The sequence below is a fragment of the Poromitra crassiceps genome, assembly GCF_964638095.1.
Source record: "Poromitra crassiceps genome assembly, chromosome: 11".
Classification (NCBI taxonomy): Eukaryota; Metazoa; Chordata; class Actinopteri; order Beryciformes; family Melamphaidae; genus Poromitra; species Poromitra crassiceps.
In genome coordinates, this window is record NC_139643.1 from 25472002 (window position 1) to 25491500 (window position 19499).

Consider the following 19499-nt stretch of genomic DNA (forward strand, 5'->3'; position numbering starts at 1 on the left):
AATGCAGAGGACAAATTTCACCGGCCACCGTCAGCATGAGTGTGTTTGTGGCCGCATGCATGTGTTGGTGTGTGACTGTGTGACAATAAAAGACAGGCTTGTCCGTCACTAACTGTGTGTTTAACAACACAGATAAAAAAAACAGGATAAGTACAACTGAAAGGGGGATAACAGCAACGTAACAATGGCTAAAACTGAACAATTACTCCCTGAAATCCACTCATGTAAAGCCTTACGACAGTTTGATATGTGCAACCGCAAACGCACTTGATTTCAAAATGCACCATGTGAGCAAAGCATGTCTCTGGGATTGACATTCAGTTAGTGGCCTGGTTAATCCCGCGACATAAATACACACATATTATCTACTGTTCAATTATCACAATGTGAAACAATCTGTGCTCCACTGACCTACATTAAAAAGGGCTTCTGCATTCAACTGTGGACCTAACCTACATTACTTCTGCCACACGGCTGCTTTCTCGCACATTTTTTTGCCCTATTTGCTATTAACTGATGATGATTGGTAGACTTCTTTCTCAGCACAATCCATGCTGTTCCTCACAGTAGCTCTGGAACATTGGGCAAAAAAGAATGCAAGGTCATTGGGGTCACGACCCTGTATGTACGAGCTGACATGAAGCTCACTGAAATGTCCTCCACAGTCACACCAAATACATTTCAGTGAGCTTCAGTCAGCTCGTACATACAGGAGCATGACCCCAATGACCTGGCATTCGTTTTTGCCCAACGTTCCAGAGCTACTATGAGGAGCAGCATGGGTTGTGCTGAGAAAGAACTAATCAACATCCTCATTGGTAAAGTAGCAAATAGGGCTAGACTTTAAAATATGTGAACTATCCCTTTAAACTGTTAATAGCGGTGTGTGCGAGTGAGATTATCTGCAAAGTCAGCCAAAGAATAATATGTGAAATGAACCTAATAGGTGAGCATTTTTATTCACCGCCTCAAGTTACGTCAGTCAGTCTGTCTGATGTCACTTCGACTCACAACTGTGTCCAGCTTGATGTGTGAGAAATGTCAGTGAGCCATAACACAGCTAGCCTGGTAAACCAGCCGGTCACGTGACGTGAACTCACATTTCATTTTGTTCTACCAGACCGTCTGGCTTCAAGCTTTCACCCAGTCTTTGCAGTGGGCGGAAGTTGGGCGGGTGTAATTTCCTCGACAGACAACTCCTTCAGCCAATCAGCGTTAGATCCAGTCAAACCCAAATCGACTCGGGAGAACGGCGAAAACCTCTCTCTTTCCGCCGAGAAACTCCGCTGTTGCACACTCCTGTACTCGCTGAATTGTTGTTATCGAGTCTATTTATGCAATAACTGCACTTTATGGCTGTTTAAACTCGACGAACGTTGACGTTACTCCTCGAGGCGGACAGGCGCGGAGGACGCCATTACTCTTTCCCCAGCGGCGTTTCATGATTGGCCGGTTATGATGTCAACTACGAGGCGGCGGGTCGCTGATTGGCTAGTACGCTTTGCAGTTTCTGCAAACACCCTCCCAGGGCTTGAGGCCAGGCGGTCTGGTAGAACGAAATGAAATGTGAGTGAGTTCACGTGAGCGGCTGGTTTACCAGGCTACAACACAACAGATGTGTGTTCACAATCGCAAACATAATCTATTGTTCTTTCAATGCCAGTGAGAGACTTCAGAGAGGACAACCTGGAAGCAGTCGTGTTTCCACAACAACCTCTTCCTGCTCAGGGAAAGCTGCATCGCTACAAACCTCTCTGAGGAGAATCAATTACGCGGCACGGTGGCTCAGTGGTAGAGCTGTCGCCTCGCAGTCAGAAGGTCCTGAGTTCGATTCTCGCCTGGGACACTGTGGGCGCTGTGGTTGTGTTCCCCCCATATCTTCAGTGCCTACTGCCCAGGTGGGGTATCTCGTAGTAAGGGCCTTTCTGTCTGTGTGGAGTTTGCATGTTCTCCCCGTGCTCCCCCAGGGGGGCTCCTCCGTATATAACCCCCCCCCCCCATTAAAAACATGCAGAAGATCAGATCGTCATCGTCATCCGACCAGTGACGACAACATCCGAAGTTGGTCCCCGGGCGCTGTACGAGAAAAGCGACCACTGCTCCTGGCCTGCCCCCCGGAGGAAAGGACAAAGCCAGGATGGGTTAAATGCAGAGGACAAATTTCACCGGCCACCGTCAGCATGTGTGTGTTGTGGCCCTCCGTGCATGTGTTGATTGTAATTGTGTGACAATAAAGACGGGCTTGTCCGTCTGAAATCGTGTTTTAATTAGTCTTTTTTAACAACATACATTGTTGTGGGAAAAGTGTGTACGAAAAAGTTTGAGGGAAAACCCACTGAACTTCAAGTGGTTAAATTATTCATCTACATGAATTATTTACCAAAACAGATGCCGTCTGTCTCTTAAAATTCAAAAGTTTAATTCGTGATGCATAGCAGCTCCAGTCCAGGCAGCAGCGGTACAGAAAGATCTGCCCCAAAGCCTTTTGAAATTGTGCCCCCCCCCCCACTCCAAGTATAAAGACTAACCAGTAACCATGTATGAAAAAAAACAACCATCTATTCAATCAACCTTCAGGTCCATTGACGAGTGTTGGAAGGCTTCAGGAATCGGTCACACACAGACCCCGGGCAGCTCAACCTGTTTAAAGGCAATTGTCTGTTTCCATGGAAACCAGTAATTCGGTAGGCATGTACTGTACCACAGCAAAAGAACGGTGAGTAAGTTCAGGGGAAGCGTGGCAGGGCAGTGGGGACAAAAGAAAAGTATTATTGAGAGAGGGCTTGAATGTGAGAGACAAAATGTGTACCGGTCCCTCAGTCTTAACATGTTTTCAATACTATAATGGCTTTCACTGACTAGAGTCTCTGTGGTCTCTCTGTTTCCACAGATCATCAGCAGCAAAATATTTTCAATCACAATGATTTGAATGGTAGCGACTTCTACTGTAGTCAGATGATGTCGTTTCAGCTAGCTAACACTGTCAACTTTTTAATTCATCTTAAAACATCATCGCAGGTTTATGAGAAAATGATTATTATTAATGAATTATGTTTTTTGTTGAAGGCTGAAAAAGATTTTTAGAACAGTGTAGAATTAATTGGCCAATATTTTCAAATGCAATCATAGGCTTGCAACTAGGGCTGCAATGATTATTCAGTTCACATAATCAACCAAATCAATTGAGCAGATTGCAAGTTAAAAAGTGACAATATACGTATGATGGGGCCAAAGTGATATTATTTGTAATAAACATCATTCTGCACATGACTTTTAACTGTCTACCTCTATGGTGTAGGTCTGGTCATGCTTGACCGTCTCTCCGCTCCGCAGGGTCCTAGCGAAGGTAAACTCGGTGGTGGGCGGGTCTCGACCCTCTTCCTCTGATGCCACTCTTCCTCCCGCGGGGACCTCCTCCTCTCCCGCCTCAAACCCATATGGCTCCGCCTCCACCCTCCCCCGTGAGTCTCCCTCAGAGTCCTCCGCTGGCTTATTTTTCTTCTTCTTCTTCTGCTTCTTCTGGGAGTCGGCGTGGGCTTTCCTCTGACGGTACTCAGCCAACTGGGGCACAAGAAGGTTCATATTAGTATTATTAGCAAACACTTTCAACAAAGCATTACGCTAGTCTACGTTTCAGTTCTTCTCTTGGTTCATCATTACTCACTCAGCCTTTAAAGCAAGAAGCATCTACCGTACTTTCAATTAGAGCCCGACCGATATATCGGTCCACCGATATTATAGGCCGATATTGGCCAATAACCGATATATCGGTATTAGGGATGGGCATCGAATTTCGAATTTTCGAATAATCGTTGTTATTATCAAGGTCGACTTTTATTATTGAAATTCGAAATTCGAAGAATTTTTTTTTTAGTGAAATGTTGCATTGTCTCCCCTGATTCTAAGTATAGTCAAATCGCTTGGTTTGAGCAAGTAAAACAATTTTTATAAGCATTTTAAGCAAGGTTTATGGAAAAATGAATGTCGGATGAAATCCCATGAAGAGGGAGAGGGGGTGACTTTGGCACCCCTTTGGCACTCAGACCTGAGCCTACTAAATATTTAATGAACCACTCATGATTGTCAAAACTGTTTTTTATTTTCGAAAATGTCAATGTCATGTAACATGTTCTTTACTTCAGTGGTGCAATGCTTGTTTGAGCTAAAAATCCACAGCAGAAGCTTTTTATATTAATTAATAAAGCCGTAGACTTAGAATCAGGGGAGACAATGCAACATTTCACTCACAAAAAAAAAAAAAAAAAAAAAAAAAATTAAAAAAAAATTTTTTTTACATTTTTTTTTTCTTTTTTCTTTTTTCGAATTAAATTCGAATTTGGCCAGCGAATTTCGAATAGTGTTTTTGCTAGAAATGCCCATCCCTAATCGGTATCGGCCGATATGTTGGCTGATATTGCCAATATTTTTTTTATTTTGTATTTTTTAAGTTATAGACAGCATGTTGTTGTGTATATTTAACCTTTTTTCTTAACTCAAGTTACATTTTATATTTGTTCCATTTGTGTTTTTGTATTTCTAGTTTCTAGTTCTAGTATTCTAGTTTACCGTTTCATTGCATTGATGTAATTTTGGGCAATAAAGTTTATTGATAAGCTGTAAAATATATTCGTTTTTTATGCCCTAATCCCTCAAAACGTCAAACTGACATTTGTTTTGATGGAAAACTTGTAGCGTTATAGGACACACTTTTACTTTTGAAGTGAAGTCACATGGGCACTAGTACAAGCATTAGCACACCTAGATTACTGCTCTCATTTCGTCTACCCGCTTGAGTCCTTACCACTCACTCTCCCTCTCGTTCTCTCTCTCACACACTCACACTCACACACACACACACACACACACACACACACACACACACACACACACACACAATCAACTCAAGCAGCAGGAGTGTATTACATTTAACTGTCACTAGGGAAATGATGAGACTAATTAGACAGACTGGACAGCAATACTGCTGGTATCCATTATGGATGAGCGGTGGTGACAGCTAGCGGATAGCAGAGTGAACTGAGCAGGGTAGAGGCAGCACGGGCTACAGTGGACACACCACAGGTGTTGCATGGACTGCTGTAGAATAGTCCGTCGCCAAGGAAACCACACTAATGCCTGCTTACATGCCTGGAAGGTGCCCATCTACCCCCCATGACACAACACTGACACTTCAATTCACTTTGCGCTTTTTTAAGCAGTGGCAATTACTTTTTGTTTTGTACTTCTTGGAGTGCCAGATATTTGCGTTTGCAATTCAGATAGCATCAAGTGAATTGTTTATAGAGTGCCAAAGTCACACCCTCTTCCGGGTTCGGCATCGGCATGGGGCCTAAGAGACACCTACAATATGCCTGGTCAGTCCCACACAGCCTATGCCTGGTCAGTCCCACCACACAGCCTATCCCTGGTCAGTCCCACCACACAGCCTATCCCTGGTCAGTCCCACACAGCCTATCCCTGGTCAGTCCCACACAGCCTATGCCTGGTCAGTCCCACACAGCGTATGCCTGGTCAGTCCCACACAGCGTATGCCTGGTCAGTCCCACACAGCCTATGCCTGGCCAGTCCCACACAGCGTATGCCTGGTCAGTCCCACACAGCGTATGCCTGGCCAGTCCCACACAGCGTATGCCTGGTCAGTCCCACACAGCCTATGCCTGGTCAGTCCCACACAGCCTATGCCTGGTCAGTCCCACACAGCTTATGCCTGGTCAGTCCCACACAGCTTATGGCTGGTCAGTCCCACACAGCCTATGCCTGGTCAGTCCCACACAGCCTATGCCTGGTCAGTCCCACCACACAGCCTATCCCTGGTCAGTCCCACACAGCCTATGCCTGGTCAAGCCTATGCCTAGTCAGTCCCACAGAGCCCATGCCTGGTCAGTCCCACACAGCCTATGCCTGGTCAGTCCCACACAGCCTATGCCTGGCCAGTCCCACACAGCGTATGCCTGGCCAGTCCCACACAGCGTATGCCTGGCCAGTCCCACACAGCCTATGCCTGGTCAGTCCCACACAGCCTATGCCTGGTCAGTCCCACACGGCTTATGCCTGGTCAGTCCCACACAGCTTATGCCTGGTCAGTCCCACACAGCCTATGCCTGGTCAGTCCCACACAGCCTATGCCTGGTCAGTCCCACACAGCCTATGCCTGGTCAGTCCCACACAGCCTATGCCTGGTCAGTCCCACACAGCCTATGCCTGGTCAGTCCCACACAGCCTATGCCTGGTCAGTCCCACACAGCCTATACCTGGTCAGTCCCACACAGCCTATGCCTGGTCAGTCCCACACAGCTTATGCCTGGTCAGTCCCACACAGCCTATGCCTGGTCAGTCCCACACAGCTTATGCCTGGTCAGTCCAACAGAGCCCATGCCTGGTCAGTCCCACACAGCCTATGCCTGGTCAGTCCCACACAGCTTATGCCTGGTCAGTCCCACACAGCCTATGCCTGGTCAGTCCCACACAGCTTATGCCTGGTCAGTCCCACACAGCCTATGCCTGGTCAGTCCCACACAGCCTATGCCTGGTCAGTCCCACACAGCTTATGCCTGGTCAGTCCCACACAGCCTATGCCTGGTCAGTCCCACACAGCCTATGCCTGCCTGGTCAGCCGCACAGAGCCCATGCCTGGTCAGTCCCACACAGCCTATGCCTGGTCAGTCCCACACAGCTTATGCCTGGTCAGTCCCACACAGCCTATGCGTGGTCAGTCCCACACAGCTTATGCCTGGTCAGTCCCACACAGCCTATGCCTGGTCAGTCCCACACAGCCTATGCCTGCCTGGTCAGCCGCACAGAGCCCATGCCTGGTCAGTCCCACACAGCCTATGCCTGGTCAGTCCCACACAGCTTATGCCTGGTCAGTCCCACACAGCCTATGCCTGGTCAGTCCCACACAGCTTATGCCTGGTCAGTCCCACACAGCCTATGCCTGGTGTGTGTATAATTACATCTATCTTAAGGATGACTCTATATCCATCAAAGGGAGATATGAAAGCCAGTAACATGCACAAGGGGGTTGGCTGATGGAGAATCTGGTGGCTACAGTGACATAAACGCTCTGCAAACACAAGAACAAGACGACTACCCTACTACATGCAGTGACTGTACACGCAAATACATTCACTGAGTTTTGGAGGTGGGAAGTCTAGGGAAAGCTGGGCTCTGGGTGAACTGCGTATCATAACAGGCCGTCCTCTTTGGCTGGGGAGAGAGCAGAGCATATGGGAAGTGGAGACTGTGTACATACATACAGTACAACGCCATCTGGGAGAAGGGAGACTACGTAGGTGTATCACCATCTGGTGTCTAAAGAAACATCACACACACAGGCACATTTTGACACTACTGTGTCTACACATGCACCATCATCCTCCAGGCCCAATCACTTGAGCTAAGAATAACAGACTACTTGGGTATTGTGGTGGCTCAGCTTGCTGATGCCATGGCCTGCTGAGAACCATGGCATCATATTTAGAGGTGCTGCTGATCCTCCTCCCGGCCGCTTCACAGTCTCGGCTGCGAACCGATCCAGTGAGTGCTGAAGGTCCCAAAACCGATGATGCCATCATCAAGACCACATCATCTGCAAAGAGCAGTGATGCAATCCTCAGCCCTCAATTAACCTCTGATTCATATTTGTAGGGAAGTTGTAGCTTCCACTTATAATATGTGCTGGATTATTTTAAATTGGAATTCGCCACAGGTGATTGGTCAGAATCACGGAGATGTCTTTCAAGCTTGATTGGGGCAAATACTTAGCAGTCGAACAACACAGTAAACATTGCTTATTTATGATCTTGGCATGTATGACATCACCAATGACATCACAATCAACCCCCACCCCCCACAACTGAAACACACACACACACGCACGCACACGCACGCACGCGCACACACACACGCACACGCACACACACACACACACACACACACACACACACACACACACACACACACACACACACACACACACACACACACACACAGCACTGGGTAAAAAGCAGATAGATAATGCACATCATCAGTAACACGGCACTGATTTAGACATGATATATCAATCTAATTCAAATCGATTGATCAAATAAATTGTGACATAAGTAATAGCAATGTCAAGTGACCATGTCAAATGGCAATGAACATTATTCAAAGGTTATCGGTCACTGACCCCAAGTCCAATCAATGCATTGATTGCATGGTTAGTTTCCATTTTCAACAGCGTACTAAGGACTCTGCCAAGTCCCAATCAATGATGCATTGCTCAATGGAAAGCTTTGATCAGTTCGAGGGCAATTTGTTCTGTGCAGTCCAGCAGGCAGACTGTAGCCTCCATGAAGGACCTGCAGGCAGACTGTAGCCTGCATGAAGCACCTTCCCACAGGCAGACTGTAGTCTGCATGAAGGACCTTCCCAGTACAACAACAGGCTCTGAACTTCATAAAAAAAACTTAAAAACCAATGACACACTGCTTGAGAGGCCTTATCTTGACTGTGAGAGTTTAAACAATCTGTAACAAATAGCTCAAAGTTCAAACATCTTTTTTCTTTGGGGGAGGGGGTAAAAGCAACATAAATATGAGGATGCAGTTATAAGGGAAATAATCTTGAGACCCTGACACTTGATAATTTGTTGAAGGAATCTCTTGCGCTACAGCCCCTCCACAAAGGGAGGTCAGTGCTCTCAGACGAGGACAGAATACTGGAAAGGTAGAATTGAACGAACGTTCAAAAAAAAACCTAATGTTTCGACGCGAGCACTGCAGCGTCTTCTTCAGAGTCTGAAGAAGACGCTGCAGTGCTCGCGTCGAAACGTTAGTTGTTTGCCAGTGATTTCGTGTGCTCCAGTCAATTCTACCTTTCCACTTCATATCATCTGTCATTTTGTTAATGAATTAGGAACAGAGGAACAGACTCAGAGGAACATTGCCCCGACAATCAAGTTCTACGATTTCCTTTTGCAGACTTTATTTATTTTTGGTATTCCTTTATTTGACACAACCAAATAGATATCGATGGTCTCTGTTGAAAGACTTGTGTTGTGTAGTTTAGTGTGATTTTCACTTTCTCCCACACAGCAGAGTGGATACAGTTGAGAGAATAAAACAATGCAATTGTACACACAGGAGATATAGCAGACCTATATAACACTAGGTTGTAGCCAATTAAAACTGGACAACTGTTAGCCTATCATCACATTCAATTAATCACTTGGTGATCGGATCCCTTCTCTAGCAGTATATAGTACTTCATTACAGAGGGTTGAAAATATTTGAGTCAAGATGATAAAGATTGTAGCCTAAAAGTAACACTCTACACACTAAGGGCCTGTGTCCACCTAGCGTCTTTTTCCGACTGTTAAACGCTGGGAGTACGCTGGGGAGCGCTGATCTCTGCGCACAATATACAAGGAAGCAGTCTGAAACTAACGTTAGTTCAGTGCAGTAGTAGCTTGATAGCTGACAGCTAACATTAGCAAACAACACACATACAGTGATTTAGCTCAACACTCATCAGAAATATCAAGTGTCTAGCCAATCTGCTCTCACAATTGAGCCTTTCTGTCTCTGTTGCGATAGTTTCTCCATGATATTTAAGTTGCCAGAAAAGCAGCACCCGACACCAGCATCTTTCTGAAACGTTAAAATATTTTCACCTGGAAGCGATGGGAGTCGGGCGCAAAAAAAACGGCGGAGCGCTGTGAAAATTTACGCTGGGCGCAGCGCACTTTCTCTAGACGTCCGTGTGCGCCCGCATACGCTCTCCCCCCCATTGGAAACAACTGAAAAAAGACGCCGAAGCTGATGAAAAGACGCTAGATGGACACAGGCCCCAAGTGTCCATAATAAACTTCATAAGTGCATAAGACGTCACTAGACTGTCCAGTGTCCACTATCCAGCCCTTTGCAGGATTAACACTGTCTCCTAAAGGATTCATCATAGGCCTAAGGCAAGCCAAGTAGATCAAGCTGTGCTTTTGCTGTCTTCAACGCGTCTTATTGTCTATTTGACCTTTAGAGAAAGCTGAAGAAAACCTACATGCAATTCCCTGTGGCTAGACTAATTTTGCACATGTGTTTCTGTTTTCTGCTGTTTTGCACCCTTCTTTCTGCTTGTTGCACATCTTGATTGCCACTGGAAGACCAAAATGGAACTACGTCTGTTGACTTTTTTGTGTTTTATCCTCGTCAGAATGGTTCTACTGTTGCCAATGTGGCACAGCTGTATGTGTATTTTAACATTCTTTCTAATAAATCAAATCAAATCAAATCAAATGATAGATTTTTGATAGATAATATAATATACACAGTTTGGCAAATCTTTCAACGTTACCATTATAATATGACCTGTCAGGCTGTAATGTATTGCAAGAATAATATTAAGGGATTTCCTCATCAAGTACCAGATTGATCAGTAACTACTATGAAAAATATACGTGAAAAATATACAGTATATTTTATAGAGACGAAATCAAAAGAAAAAATAGGCCAAGGCACTCTTCTAATAATTAAAAAAGCTTTAATAAAAGGCTTAGTTCATATTGGAACAATTAAAAGCCAAGCCAACATGTTTTGGCCAACAACCTGGCCTTCATCAGGGCAAAGAGTACCCCTTTGGACCAAAGAGCACCTTCCTTTTTTAACCTTTTTGACAACTGCTTTGAACACCGCTGCCCTCCATCTTTTTTGTCTTTATATTTTATAGAGACTCAAGCCTGTAGCAGAAGCAATAGCTCAGTCATAATTGACCGTGCCCCCTCAGAATATCTACTGTATATGATTCTTCAACTGGTAAAATCTAAAGATTAACATTTATTTGAGTTGACGGAGGCCTTCTTGAAGCATCTGTAGAATCTGGGTAGTGGATCATACATGGGCAACATACGTGTGTGGCCCGCGATGGAATTGCAAAAAAAAAAAAAAATTTTTTTTTTTTTTTTTTACAGTGCACTTGGAACGCAACATGCAATATACCCGCTGAATAAGTGTCCAAATGTTCATGTCATTCTGGGCAATACTCTTCTGTTATAGCATTTCAGTCTGAAATATGGAATATCTTTCAATAATATTTATGACTAAAAGGCTAAAAGTAATCTCATGTGTAAGAAATGACTGTTCTACATTGAAGTAGAAATTTAAATAATTAACTTGTTGGTTTTGGATTTATTTAGCTTCAAGAGTGCATTTTTGTTCTTGTGTGACCCTCAACACAGGCTTTGAGAATCCCGGGCCACTTACTGATACTTATGCTTAAATTAACCCACTCATATTCTGGTTTATTTCAAGAAAAACATTTCGGCTAGTGGAAATTCTAATTGGCTGGTAACTTTAAAATCTAGCAGCCATATTGGCAGGTGGTGAAAAAAGTTAATTTCAAGCCCTGCAGGGAGAGCAGGTGGTGACATAAGAGTGAGTGAGGAAAAGGATCAAATATTGGTGGTTAAGACTGAATAATGACATCACAATTGTTAATTTAAAATGAGTTATTCCTCTAAACCTGGCTTTAAATGCCCCAAATTTTTCATGCTGGCGCCGTTCAGCCCTCAGCAAAATCTGGTAGCGAGGACATTTTTTTGTGGCCCTCTCTATCATCAAAGTTGCCCATCCATGGGTTACGGCATGACAATATTTGTTCGGCCCCCGGCAACAATCTGGGTTTCTCATGTGGCCCCCCATAAAAAATAGTTGCCCACCCCTGTACTAGATAGTGTGCACTGTGCAGGGCAGACTAGCTAAAAGCATCGAAATGGGCAGAAGAGAATACTGTTCAAGCATCGTGTGAGCTTGTTCTTTCAGTGTATTCACACCATGTCATCAGCACACAGTGGTGGGTGCTTTTCAAGGACAGCATATGAAAAGATGAGAGTCAAGGACTCTCAGACAGATACTATCGACCAGACAACTGGAGAGAATCGACCCAAAAAGTCACTCCGACTTGTACCCTCTGTCACTGTACCTTCTTTTCTCACAGTGTATACAGTACACTGAGAAAAGTGAAAGCAACATGCATCATGTCCTGGATATTCCTGCTCAGCGACAGCGTTATTAATGCCTCCTAGGCAGTGAGTGAATTGTCTTGGCATGTTTCTCCACTGTAAGTGGGGATTGACATGGTGCAGTGTAGATTATAGTTTTAAATTCCTCCTGCAAAGCAGAGGCGCCTTTCACTAACCCAAATGCCAAAGATATAACCAAGGAGATGGCCATGCTCACAGTCCCTCCCGCTGTGCAAATCCACACACACACACACACACACACACACACACACACACACACACACACACACACACACACACACACACACACACACGTATTGGAAGTTTCTCTGCGCTTTGGAGAGTTTGGGGTTTTATCATTCCAATTGTGCTTAATTCAATTCCCTTTGATTCTCAATACCAACTCCTTGTGATTTTTTCCCCTAGAACACAGCTGGTTGTGACTTTTGTATTTAGATAAGGGCTAACAATCTAGCTTTATTTCCACAACCAGTAGCTTATTGCCTATAATGCCTATACAGTACATGAAAATGTTTTGATACAATGCCTCCCTCCTTGTGTATGTTTATGACAAAGACCCAACGCAAGTCTGTGACAGTGACTTTGACCATGATCTTACAAGGTCCCTTACAAGACCAACCCTATGAAACAATTGTCTACAAGGGTTAGAATAGACCACTCTCTCTGCACATGAAACAATGCTAACCTACATGGAAAAAAAGATTACATTCTATGGAGGACATGTATGTATCTCCACACCGGTGGAAAAATACCAGCATACTTCAGTCCAGCATGTAGGCCTCTATGTATTTGTCTTGATGGCCTGCAGCAACGTAACAGCCGTTGTGTGTGAATTTATCAACCAGCCCCTAATTGTCGGGGCTGGTTGATAAATTCAGTATAGCGGTAACCTGTGCTTGAAAAAGGCCAGGCAGGTAGGCAGTGGCATTGTGGGCCAGTCAGTGTTTGCTAAAGCGGGGGCATGTCTTGAAAATCCTGTCACACAAGAATGTCAGCCTGACTTCGGGTGACGTCCATACGCCTTTGATAACGATGCGAGGGCATAACTCACTTGAGTAACGTTAGGCACACTGCATGACACAAAGGAGTTGCTAGTAGTAGCTGTTTAGCTAACCCCGGCCGGTGTTGGCTGTCAGAGCAGGGCGCATGTTTTCAGGACTGACAGCTGAGTGAGGATATGGGAGGGGTGTCTGAAACAGCTGACAAAACCCAACCATCAGACAGCAAGTTGTCGACAACATGAAGTTATCTTATTTTCTTTTTTCCACCTTACATAGCTATATTATGACTGAGGTTTGCTAAAGACAGAAACTGACAACCTTACCTTTGCTTTGCCGGCCTCGAGCTTCTTTTGCCTTTCCTCGTCTTCCATGACCGTTGTCCCTGTGGCTAAAACAAGAGGGAAATTGCTTCATGCGAAATATCAAAGACAAATCCTAAAAAGCTACCGGTAAAATATCTCTCGTCCAGCTCTTTGCGAAAGACTTCCATTTTGCACTAGGAGCTGTCTCCTTGCTGGAATCTCAACTCCGCCGCCATGTTTTCCACGTAAACATGAGAGACTCGAGTGTGATGACGTTGCATAGGCGTCTTTCTAGCCACGCCCTCTTCGACTCGTGCTGCATTCAGCGCTGTCAGAAATCGGACCCACAAGACTGTAGTAGTAACAGATCTTATTTATTTATTGATTGATTGATTGATTGATTGATTGATTGATTGATTTGTTTGTTTGTTTGTTTAATCATATTCGTGTGCAGTCTGAATTCTGCTTACACTGCTCAAAACTTCTGCTCAGTTGCTATGGTAATGGGAGGAGAGAGGTTGCCAGGGAATTACATATTTTACCGTAATTGGTGATGCTTTCTCCTAATGAATGCTTCTGTCATCTCACATTTAAGAACACAAGGCAATTGGTTGGACTATGACACATTTCAACGAATAAGGGAATTTACTTCCTGGAGAGGAAGGAGACTGCACTAATGGGACAGCAGGCAAGATGGAGAGACAAGCATAAGTTTCCAGGACAGGAAGAGGAGGTGATGGAGGAGAGGGTGGCTGCAAATATTTCGCTTGGGGCTACATACAGTATAGCCTATAAGTTAGTCTACCATATTTTATAGATAATTAGGACATAGCCTGAAGACTCATTATGCTACAATCCAATTGCCTTGTGTGTATTATGGTTCATTATAAAATTCCAAGATAGCCTGCTGGACAAGCTACCAAAATATAAATGTTTCTAAAGAGCTTGGGTTAATTTCAAACATACCAGCAGCAGCAGCAGCAGCAGCAGGAGACGAGGGTCTGTGTCTTCGACTGACAGGAGCTGTACAGCTTATGGTCTGGCAGATCTTGAATTCCACCCATCTTCTTTTGGACATCCTTATACCAATTTGATCCCACCTGTGAACACTTGCTGTTTGTGCAGCAATGTCAGCAGGAACTACCTATACTCTACCTATAAGTTTCAGCATCTGAATTATTAATGCCTCACAGGAGTGTACTGTGTCAGACTTGCAGGCACCTGCAGCAACTCTACCACTAGTAGTCGAGGCCAGAGCAAAATGGTTCAGGATGCATTTCCACATATCTAAACACAACAGCTGTCATGTTCATGCAGTGACAAGAACGATTGGTGGAGACATGAGATGGGAATCTCCAAACATCAGACATCAAGTTCAAGCGCTTCGGCTTTGGAATAGACTTGACAAGAGAAATGGTGGCTTAGCTATGACTATAGAGTACAAAGGGATAGTGGACAAATAAAGAACAGTTTCAGAACCAAATGTCCTGCTGCCAGCAACAGATTGAATGACAGGAGAGGCAGACAGGAGAGGAAATCTTCAGAATGTGAGAAAGAGGACAAGCACTGTGAGTAACCTTGAAGAATCATTAAGCATACAGGGGCAGGGGGTGTTAGCATAGAGAATTACAGGCCAGGGTTAACTTCAAATCACTGGCATTCTGAAAACTTCAACGCAGGAGCAACAAATTCACCTCAGAAGTGCACGCATGGATAGGGAAAAACAGAAATAATTTAGTACATCTACAAGCTGTTCAGTAAAGAGGCAAAACAACCAATTATCTTAGCCCGCCAAAACATTATAGAAGAGATGCAGACTGCAGTAAGGCATGCAAATGACATTTTGGTCGACCAGCCTGAGACATTTAATACTGCAATGAATCAAGAAAATAAGAGACACAACTTCATTGCTCTTTGCACAGGTGATTATGAACAGCGAGGGAGGCTGCAATAAGGTGATGGAAAGTGATAGAGGTGATGTAACTCCTCTGCCCTTGTCTGTGTATCCACAGGCAGCAACGCTGTCTTGTTAGCATCATAGGATCAAATCCAATCAAAGCCTTCTTTGCTGTGTCTTCCACTTTGCCCTTCTCATCATTATTACTTTCTGAGGACAGCGTTAATCTCCAGCTGAAAAGGTTTGTAAGTGGCGGCACTGAGCACAGGCCATACGAGTTGCTCACCACCAGCACATCATCTTTATGCAAATGCCGACAGGAGTGCTATGTCTGAGAACAAAATTGAATTGGGCACGTTAATAAAAAAGTAAAGCATGTCTTGTTGATGACTGGGACAAAAGCAATACTGAGATTCTATTTAGCCCAGACGTTGGAGGAAGCTGTTTTGACTAAGCAGCACGCCCACTTCAATCTTAGAGAAACCCATTTGAATAATAATGAAGATATGACTGTGCTGTAATATTTATGGATGGTGTGGCTCATTAGCAAAGAGAATATGTCAGTAGATTTTCAGTGGCAAGCTTGCGAGCCACTCCACATGTTAAAGTGGACTGCTGAATGAGATAATAGAGTCAGCTATGGAGTTACTTAGATGTCTGGCATGAATAAACTATGAATGCATTTCACAGCTCATGCAATCCAAAACTAGACAATTTGTGTGTCCCGGATATTGTATGATTTAATGTGGCCAGCCAGGCCAGGTATAATACACGGACCGTTTTGTGTACATGTAGCCTATAATGTAAATGACAAGCAATCCTCCCTCACAGTGCTTGCTGGCTTTTACAGAGACAATGAGTTTAGTGAGCACAACAGGAAAGTTGCTAATTGTTGTTGCACCCTTTTTATTTATTTATTTATTGAAGAACTTGTTGATCTAATTAAAAGGGCAATCATGTACTACTGTATAATTTAATCAGACATGCACAAATCATGCAAAAATAATAGGCTACAGAAAAAGGGAAAATCAGATGCGAGTCATATAGCCTATTAAAAAAGAAAAAAGAAAGAAAGATGCGAGTCATATGTAGGCTACATGATCCTAAGTTACAATCTTCAACAATTGATGTTGGTGCATATTATTTTAACTGTTTATCATCATAGCCATCTATGCATGCTGCTGCAGTCTCAATGCCTGTAGCTGCCTATGTGCCTAGCCTATGATGATCTCATGACTGACTCGTGTGTGACCCATGGGGTCAGCCCTGTACTGCCATCTAGTGGTTAAATGTGAATTGAGGATACGGTATATTTTTTAACTCCACAACAATAGGTGGCGCTAGATATTCGCCCTGTCAGTGTCAGTCTCATGCTCAGTCTTCTCTCCTTGTATCTCGCGAGAGTTCGGTTTCCACTGAAGTCTGCTAGGCAAGCTCTGGTCGTATCGGATCTCTGTGGTAAGTGCTTTGGTTTTTGCTCCTACAGTTACTAATAACTACTATGTTAAGGCTCCAAACGCTGATAATATGTAGTAAAATAACATGTCTAGCTATCAGTAAAATTAACTTAATTGAAAGTGGTTTCTTTCTGCGACTATGACACAAGCTAAACAAAAACAGATATTTTCCGAGTTCTCGCATTGGGTCATTGATGATGAAAGTGAAAGTCAGGTTTTTATATCCTCGCGTTAGACCTGGACAGCAGCTTAAAATTAGTCTTTCTCTGTTGATATCACAGACATTTAGCCATGCATTGACAGTAAATATAGCCCACTGTGCTGTGTAGCGTTGTTCTCTTTTTTCATATAATTAACTAAGGATACAAACATGCGTGTAAACAATAGTAGCAGCAGCACGTATAGATCAAATTTCAGATGATAGTCAAGTATGATGGCATGATCCTCATTGTCATGATTTCCCAGTTCTGCTTCTTTGACTACATTTCTCTCTCCTCCCCACTTTAGGTCCACTGACATGTTACAGTAAAGGCCTCCTCATTGAAAATGGCAGCAGTGCCTGGAGTCCGGGCTCTCCTGAACCTCCATCGATCAGTGGCATTGCAATTCAGCTTTGCCCTCCTTCCTGTACAGCTAACACACACCTGTCTTCCCAGGAGGCTTTGCACAATCACTCCGAAAAGCAATGAGCCAAAGCCTCAACCTGTGGAGTGCCTAGAGAATGAATCTCTGCTGGAGAACCTCAATCTCATGGGGGTCGATGTGAAGATGGCACGGCAGCGCCAGCCTGGGGTCTTTCGTAAGGTCATCACGAATGAGCATGGCCTTGCTCGGTTCCTGCAGAGCAAAGGTGCCAACCACAAAGTAATCGCCAGCATCATATCTCGCTTTCCCCGCGCCATCACCCGCACTGCCGACCACCTGGAGCAGCGCTGGCAGCTGTGGAGAAGCGTCTTTGAAACGGACGCAGAAATCGTGAGCATCCTGGCTCGCTCGCCTGAGTCTTTCTTCCGCTCCAGTGACAATGAGAACCTGGAAAAGAACATTGTGTTTCTGACCTCGCTGGGGCTCAACGCCAAAGACCTCCACCGACTGCTGACCACAGCGCCGCGCACCTTCTCCAACAGCTTGGAGCTCAACAGGCAGATGGTGGAGTTTCTGGAAGAAATGTGCGTGGAGCTTGGCGGAGAGGATCCGGAGCAGTTTGCCAAAGCCATCATATCCAGAAACGTCTACATCCTCATCCGTAGCACTAACAGAGTCAAGAAAAACATTGACTACCTGCAAACCTCTCTGAAGCTGAGTGATTGTGAAATGCTAGATGTTCTGCAAGGCGCCGGGGCAGAAATCCTGGATCTGTCCAATGAGTATCTGAAAAAGAATTTCAAATGCCTCCAACAGAAGATGGTTTCACTTGGTTGTCGGAGATCTGACATAAAAAAACTGGTACTCTCCTATCCAATGGTGCTGTTCATTGGGCCGGACAGGCTGAGCACCAAACTGGATTGTCTCCTAAAGGGGGGAATAACAATGAAGCAGATACTGGGGAAGCCCAAAGTGCTGGATTTCAGCACACAGAATATCACAGGACGACTGGAAGAGCTGCAGAGGGTGGGATACAACTTTGAAGAGAGTGGCATCACCATCCTGGACCTCAGTCGAAAGCGGTTTGATGCGAAGATGGAAAAACTTTCGGTCTCACCAGATGAGTGAATGTATCATGTTCGACTGTGTAGGATGTTACTTCACTATTCCTCAATTTCAGAATGATGATTGAGAGCATTTTTATTGCAGTTAAATACAAATAAAAACATTATTTCTTAAAATCGGTTCTATCCATACATGATCCAAAATGCACGGTTAGGGGTTTCTCCTTTCTGGTCAAAGATCCAAGATACAGAATATCCCACATACTGGAAAGGAAGTTCTTGACATCCATATTAAGTAATTACAGTAATCATTAAAAAAAAATCACACTTTGCATGATCTCTAGTATAATAAATTCACAATGGTGTATAACACCCAAACAAAACCATGACATTTACATGGTACAATTCACAGAAATTATGTAATTAAGGCAGCTGTCATTAGGTTTTTGTGCAATAATATTGCCAATATGAGATTACACACACACACACACACACACACACACACACACACACACACACACACACACATACACAGTATGTATGCATGTCCCCCATACAGTCTATGATGTATGTATGTATATACAGTATATATATATATATATATATATATATATATATATATATAAGGCTTAAGGCATTAGGAGATACTCCTATGGATTTCTTTTCTTTGTCTTTCATCATAAGATATGAGCAGTTGTGTCAATTGTCCAAAAATCTTGAGAAAATTAATATTTACAATTACCCACGTGAAAAAATAAAACAGCATTTCATTATTACCTTATCATATCATTGACGTTCCCCACGGCCACCAAACATCATCACACAGACGTAAGATGCCCATTTTTAAATATAAAAACACATTTGTGCCATAATGTTAACATACATGATGTAAAATATATTTCTGTATCATCGTGTAAGTACCTGTTGCGTTACAGAGGTGGTGGTTAAATCATATAATCATAGCCATTGAAGTCGGCAATGCAGCTATATACATTCACCATATTCACCAATAGCTCAGTGGGTGGCGCCTGGGCGTCCCCGTCGGAGGTACCCTACCAGTCTGCCTACCAGCAAGCAAAATTAAAACAAAAGTGGAACCAATGTTTGGTGAACATTATACACCACGGATCATTTCACACGGTTACACAAGTGTTTTCCG

The 19499-nt window shown here is 44.0% G+C and overlaps 2 protein-coding genes across 2 annotated transcripts in view; one reads left to right on the top strand and one right to left on the bottom strand.

Annotated features, from left to right (window-relative positions):
• The window catches only part of akap9 (A kinase (PRKA) anchor protein 9), a gene marked incomplete at its 5' end in the record, with an annotated part of 86985 nt that extends 72570 nt beyond the window's left edge, over positions 1-14415 (bottom strand). Inside the window, 3 exons of the mRNA XM_083646458.1 lie at positions 3286-3561; positions 13359-13423; positions 14304-14415. Coding sequence (XP_083502584.1) covers positions 3286-3561; positions 13359-13423; positions 14304-14415 — 453 coding nt within the window. The remainder of the gene's footprint in view (positions 1-3285; positions 3562-13358; positions 13424-14303) is intronic.
• A 2243-nt stretch (positions 14416-16658) lies between these two features.
• Positions 16659-18465, top strand: mterf1 (mitochondrial transcription termination factor 1). The gene is made up of 2 exons (XM_083645789.1): positions 16659-16692; positions 17199-18465. Exon 2 carries the CDS (start codon positions 17238-17240, stop codon positions 18402-18404), a length of 1167 nt encoding a protein of 388 aa, XP_083501915.1. The 5' UTR covers positions 16659-16692; positions 17199-17237; the 3' UTR covers positions 18405-18465.
• Positions 18466-19499: the final 1034 nt, after the last annotated feature.

Bases quoted from the DNA above. Each gene is read 5' to 3' on its own strand.
- mterf1 (XM_083645789.1), top strand. From the start codon at position 17,238: ATGGCAGCAGTGCCTGGAGTCCGGGCTCTCCTGAACCTCCATCGATCA.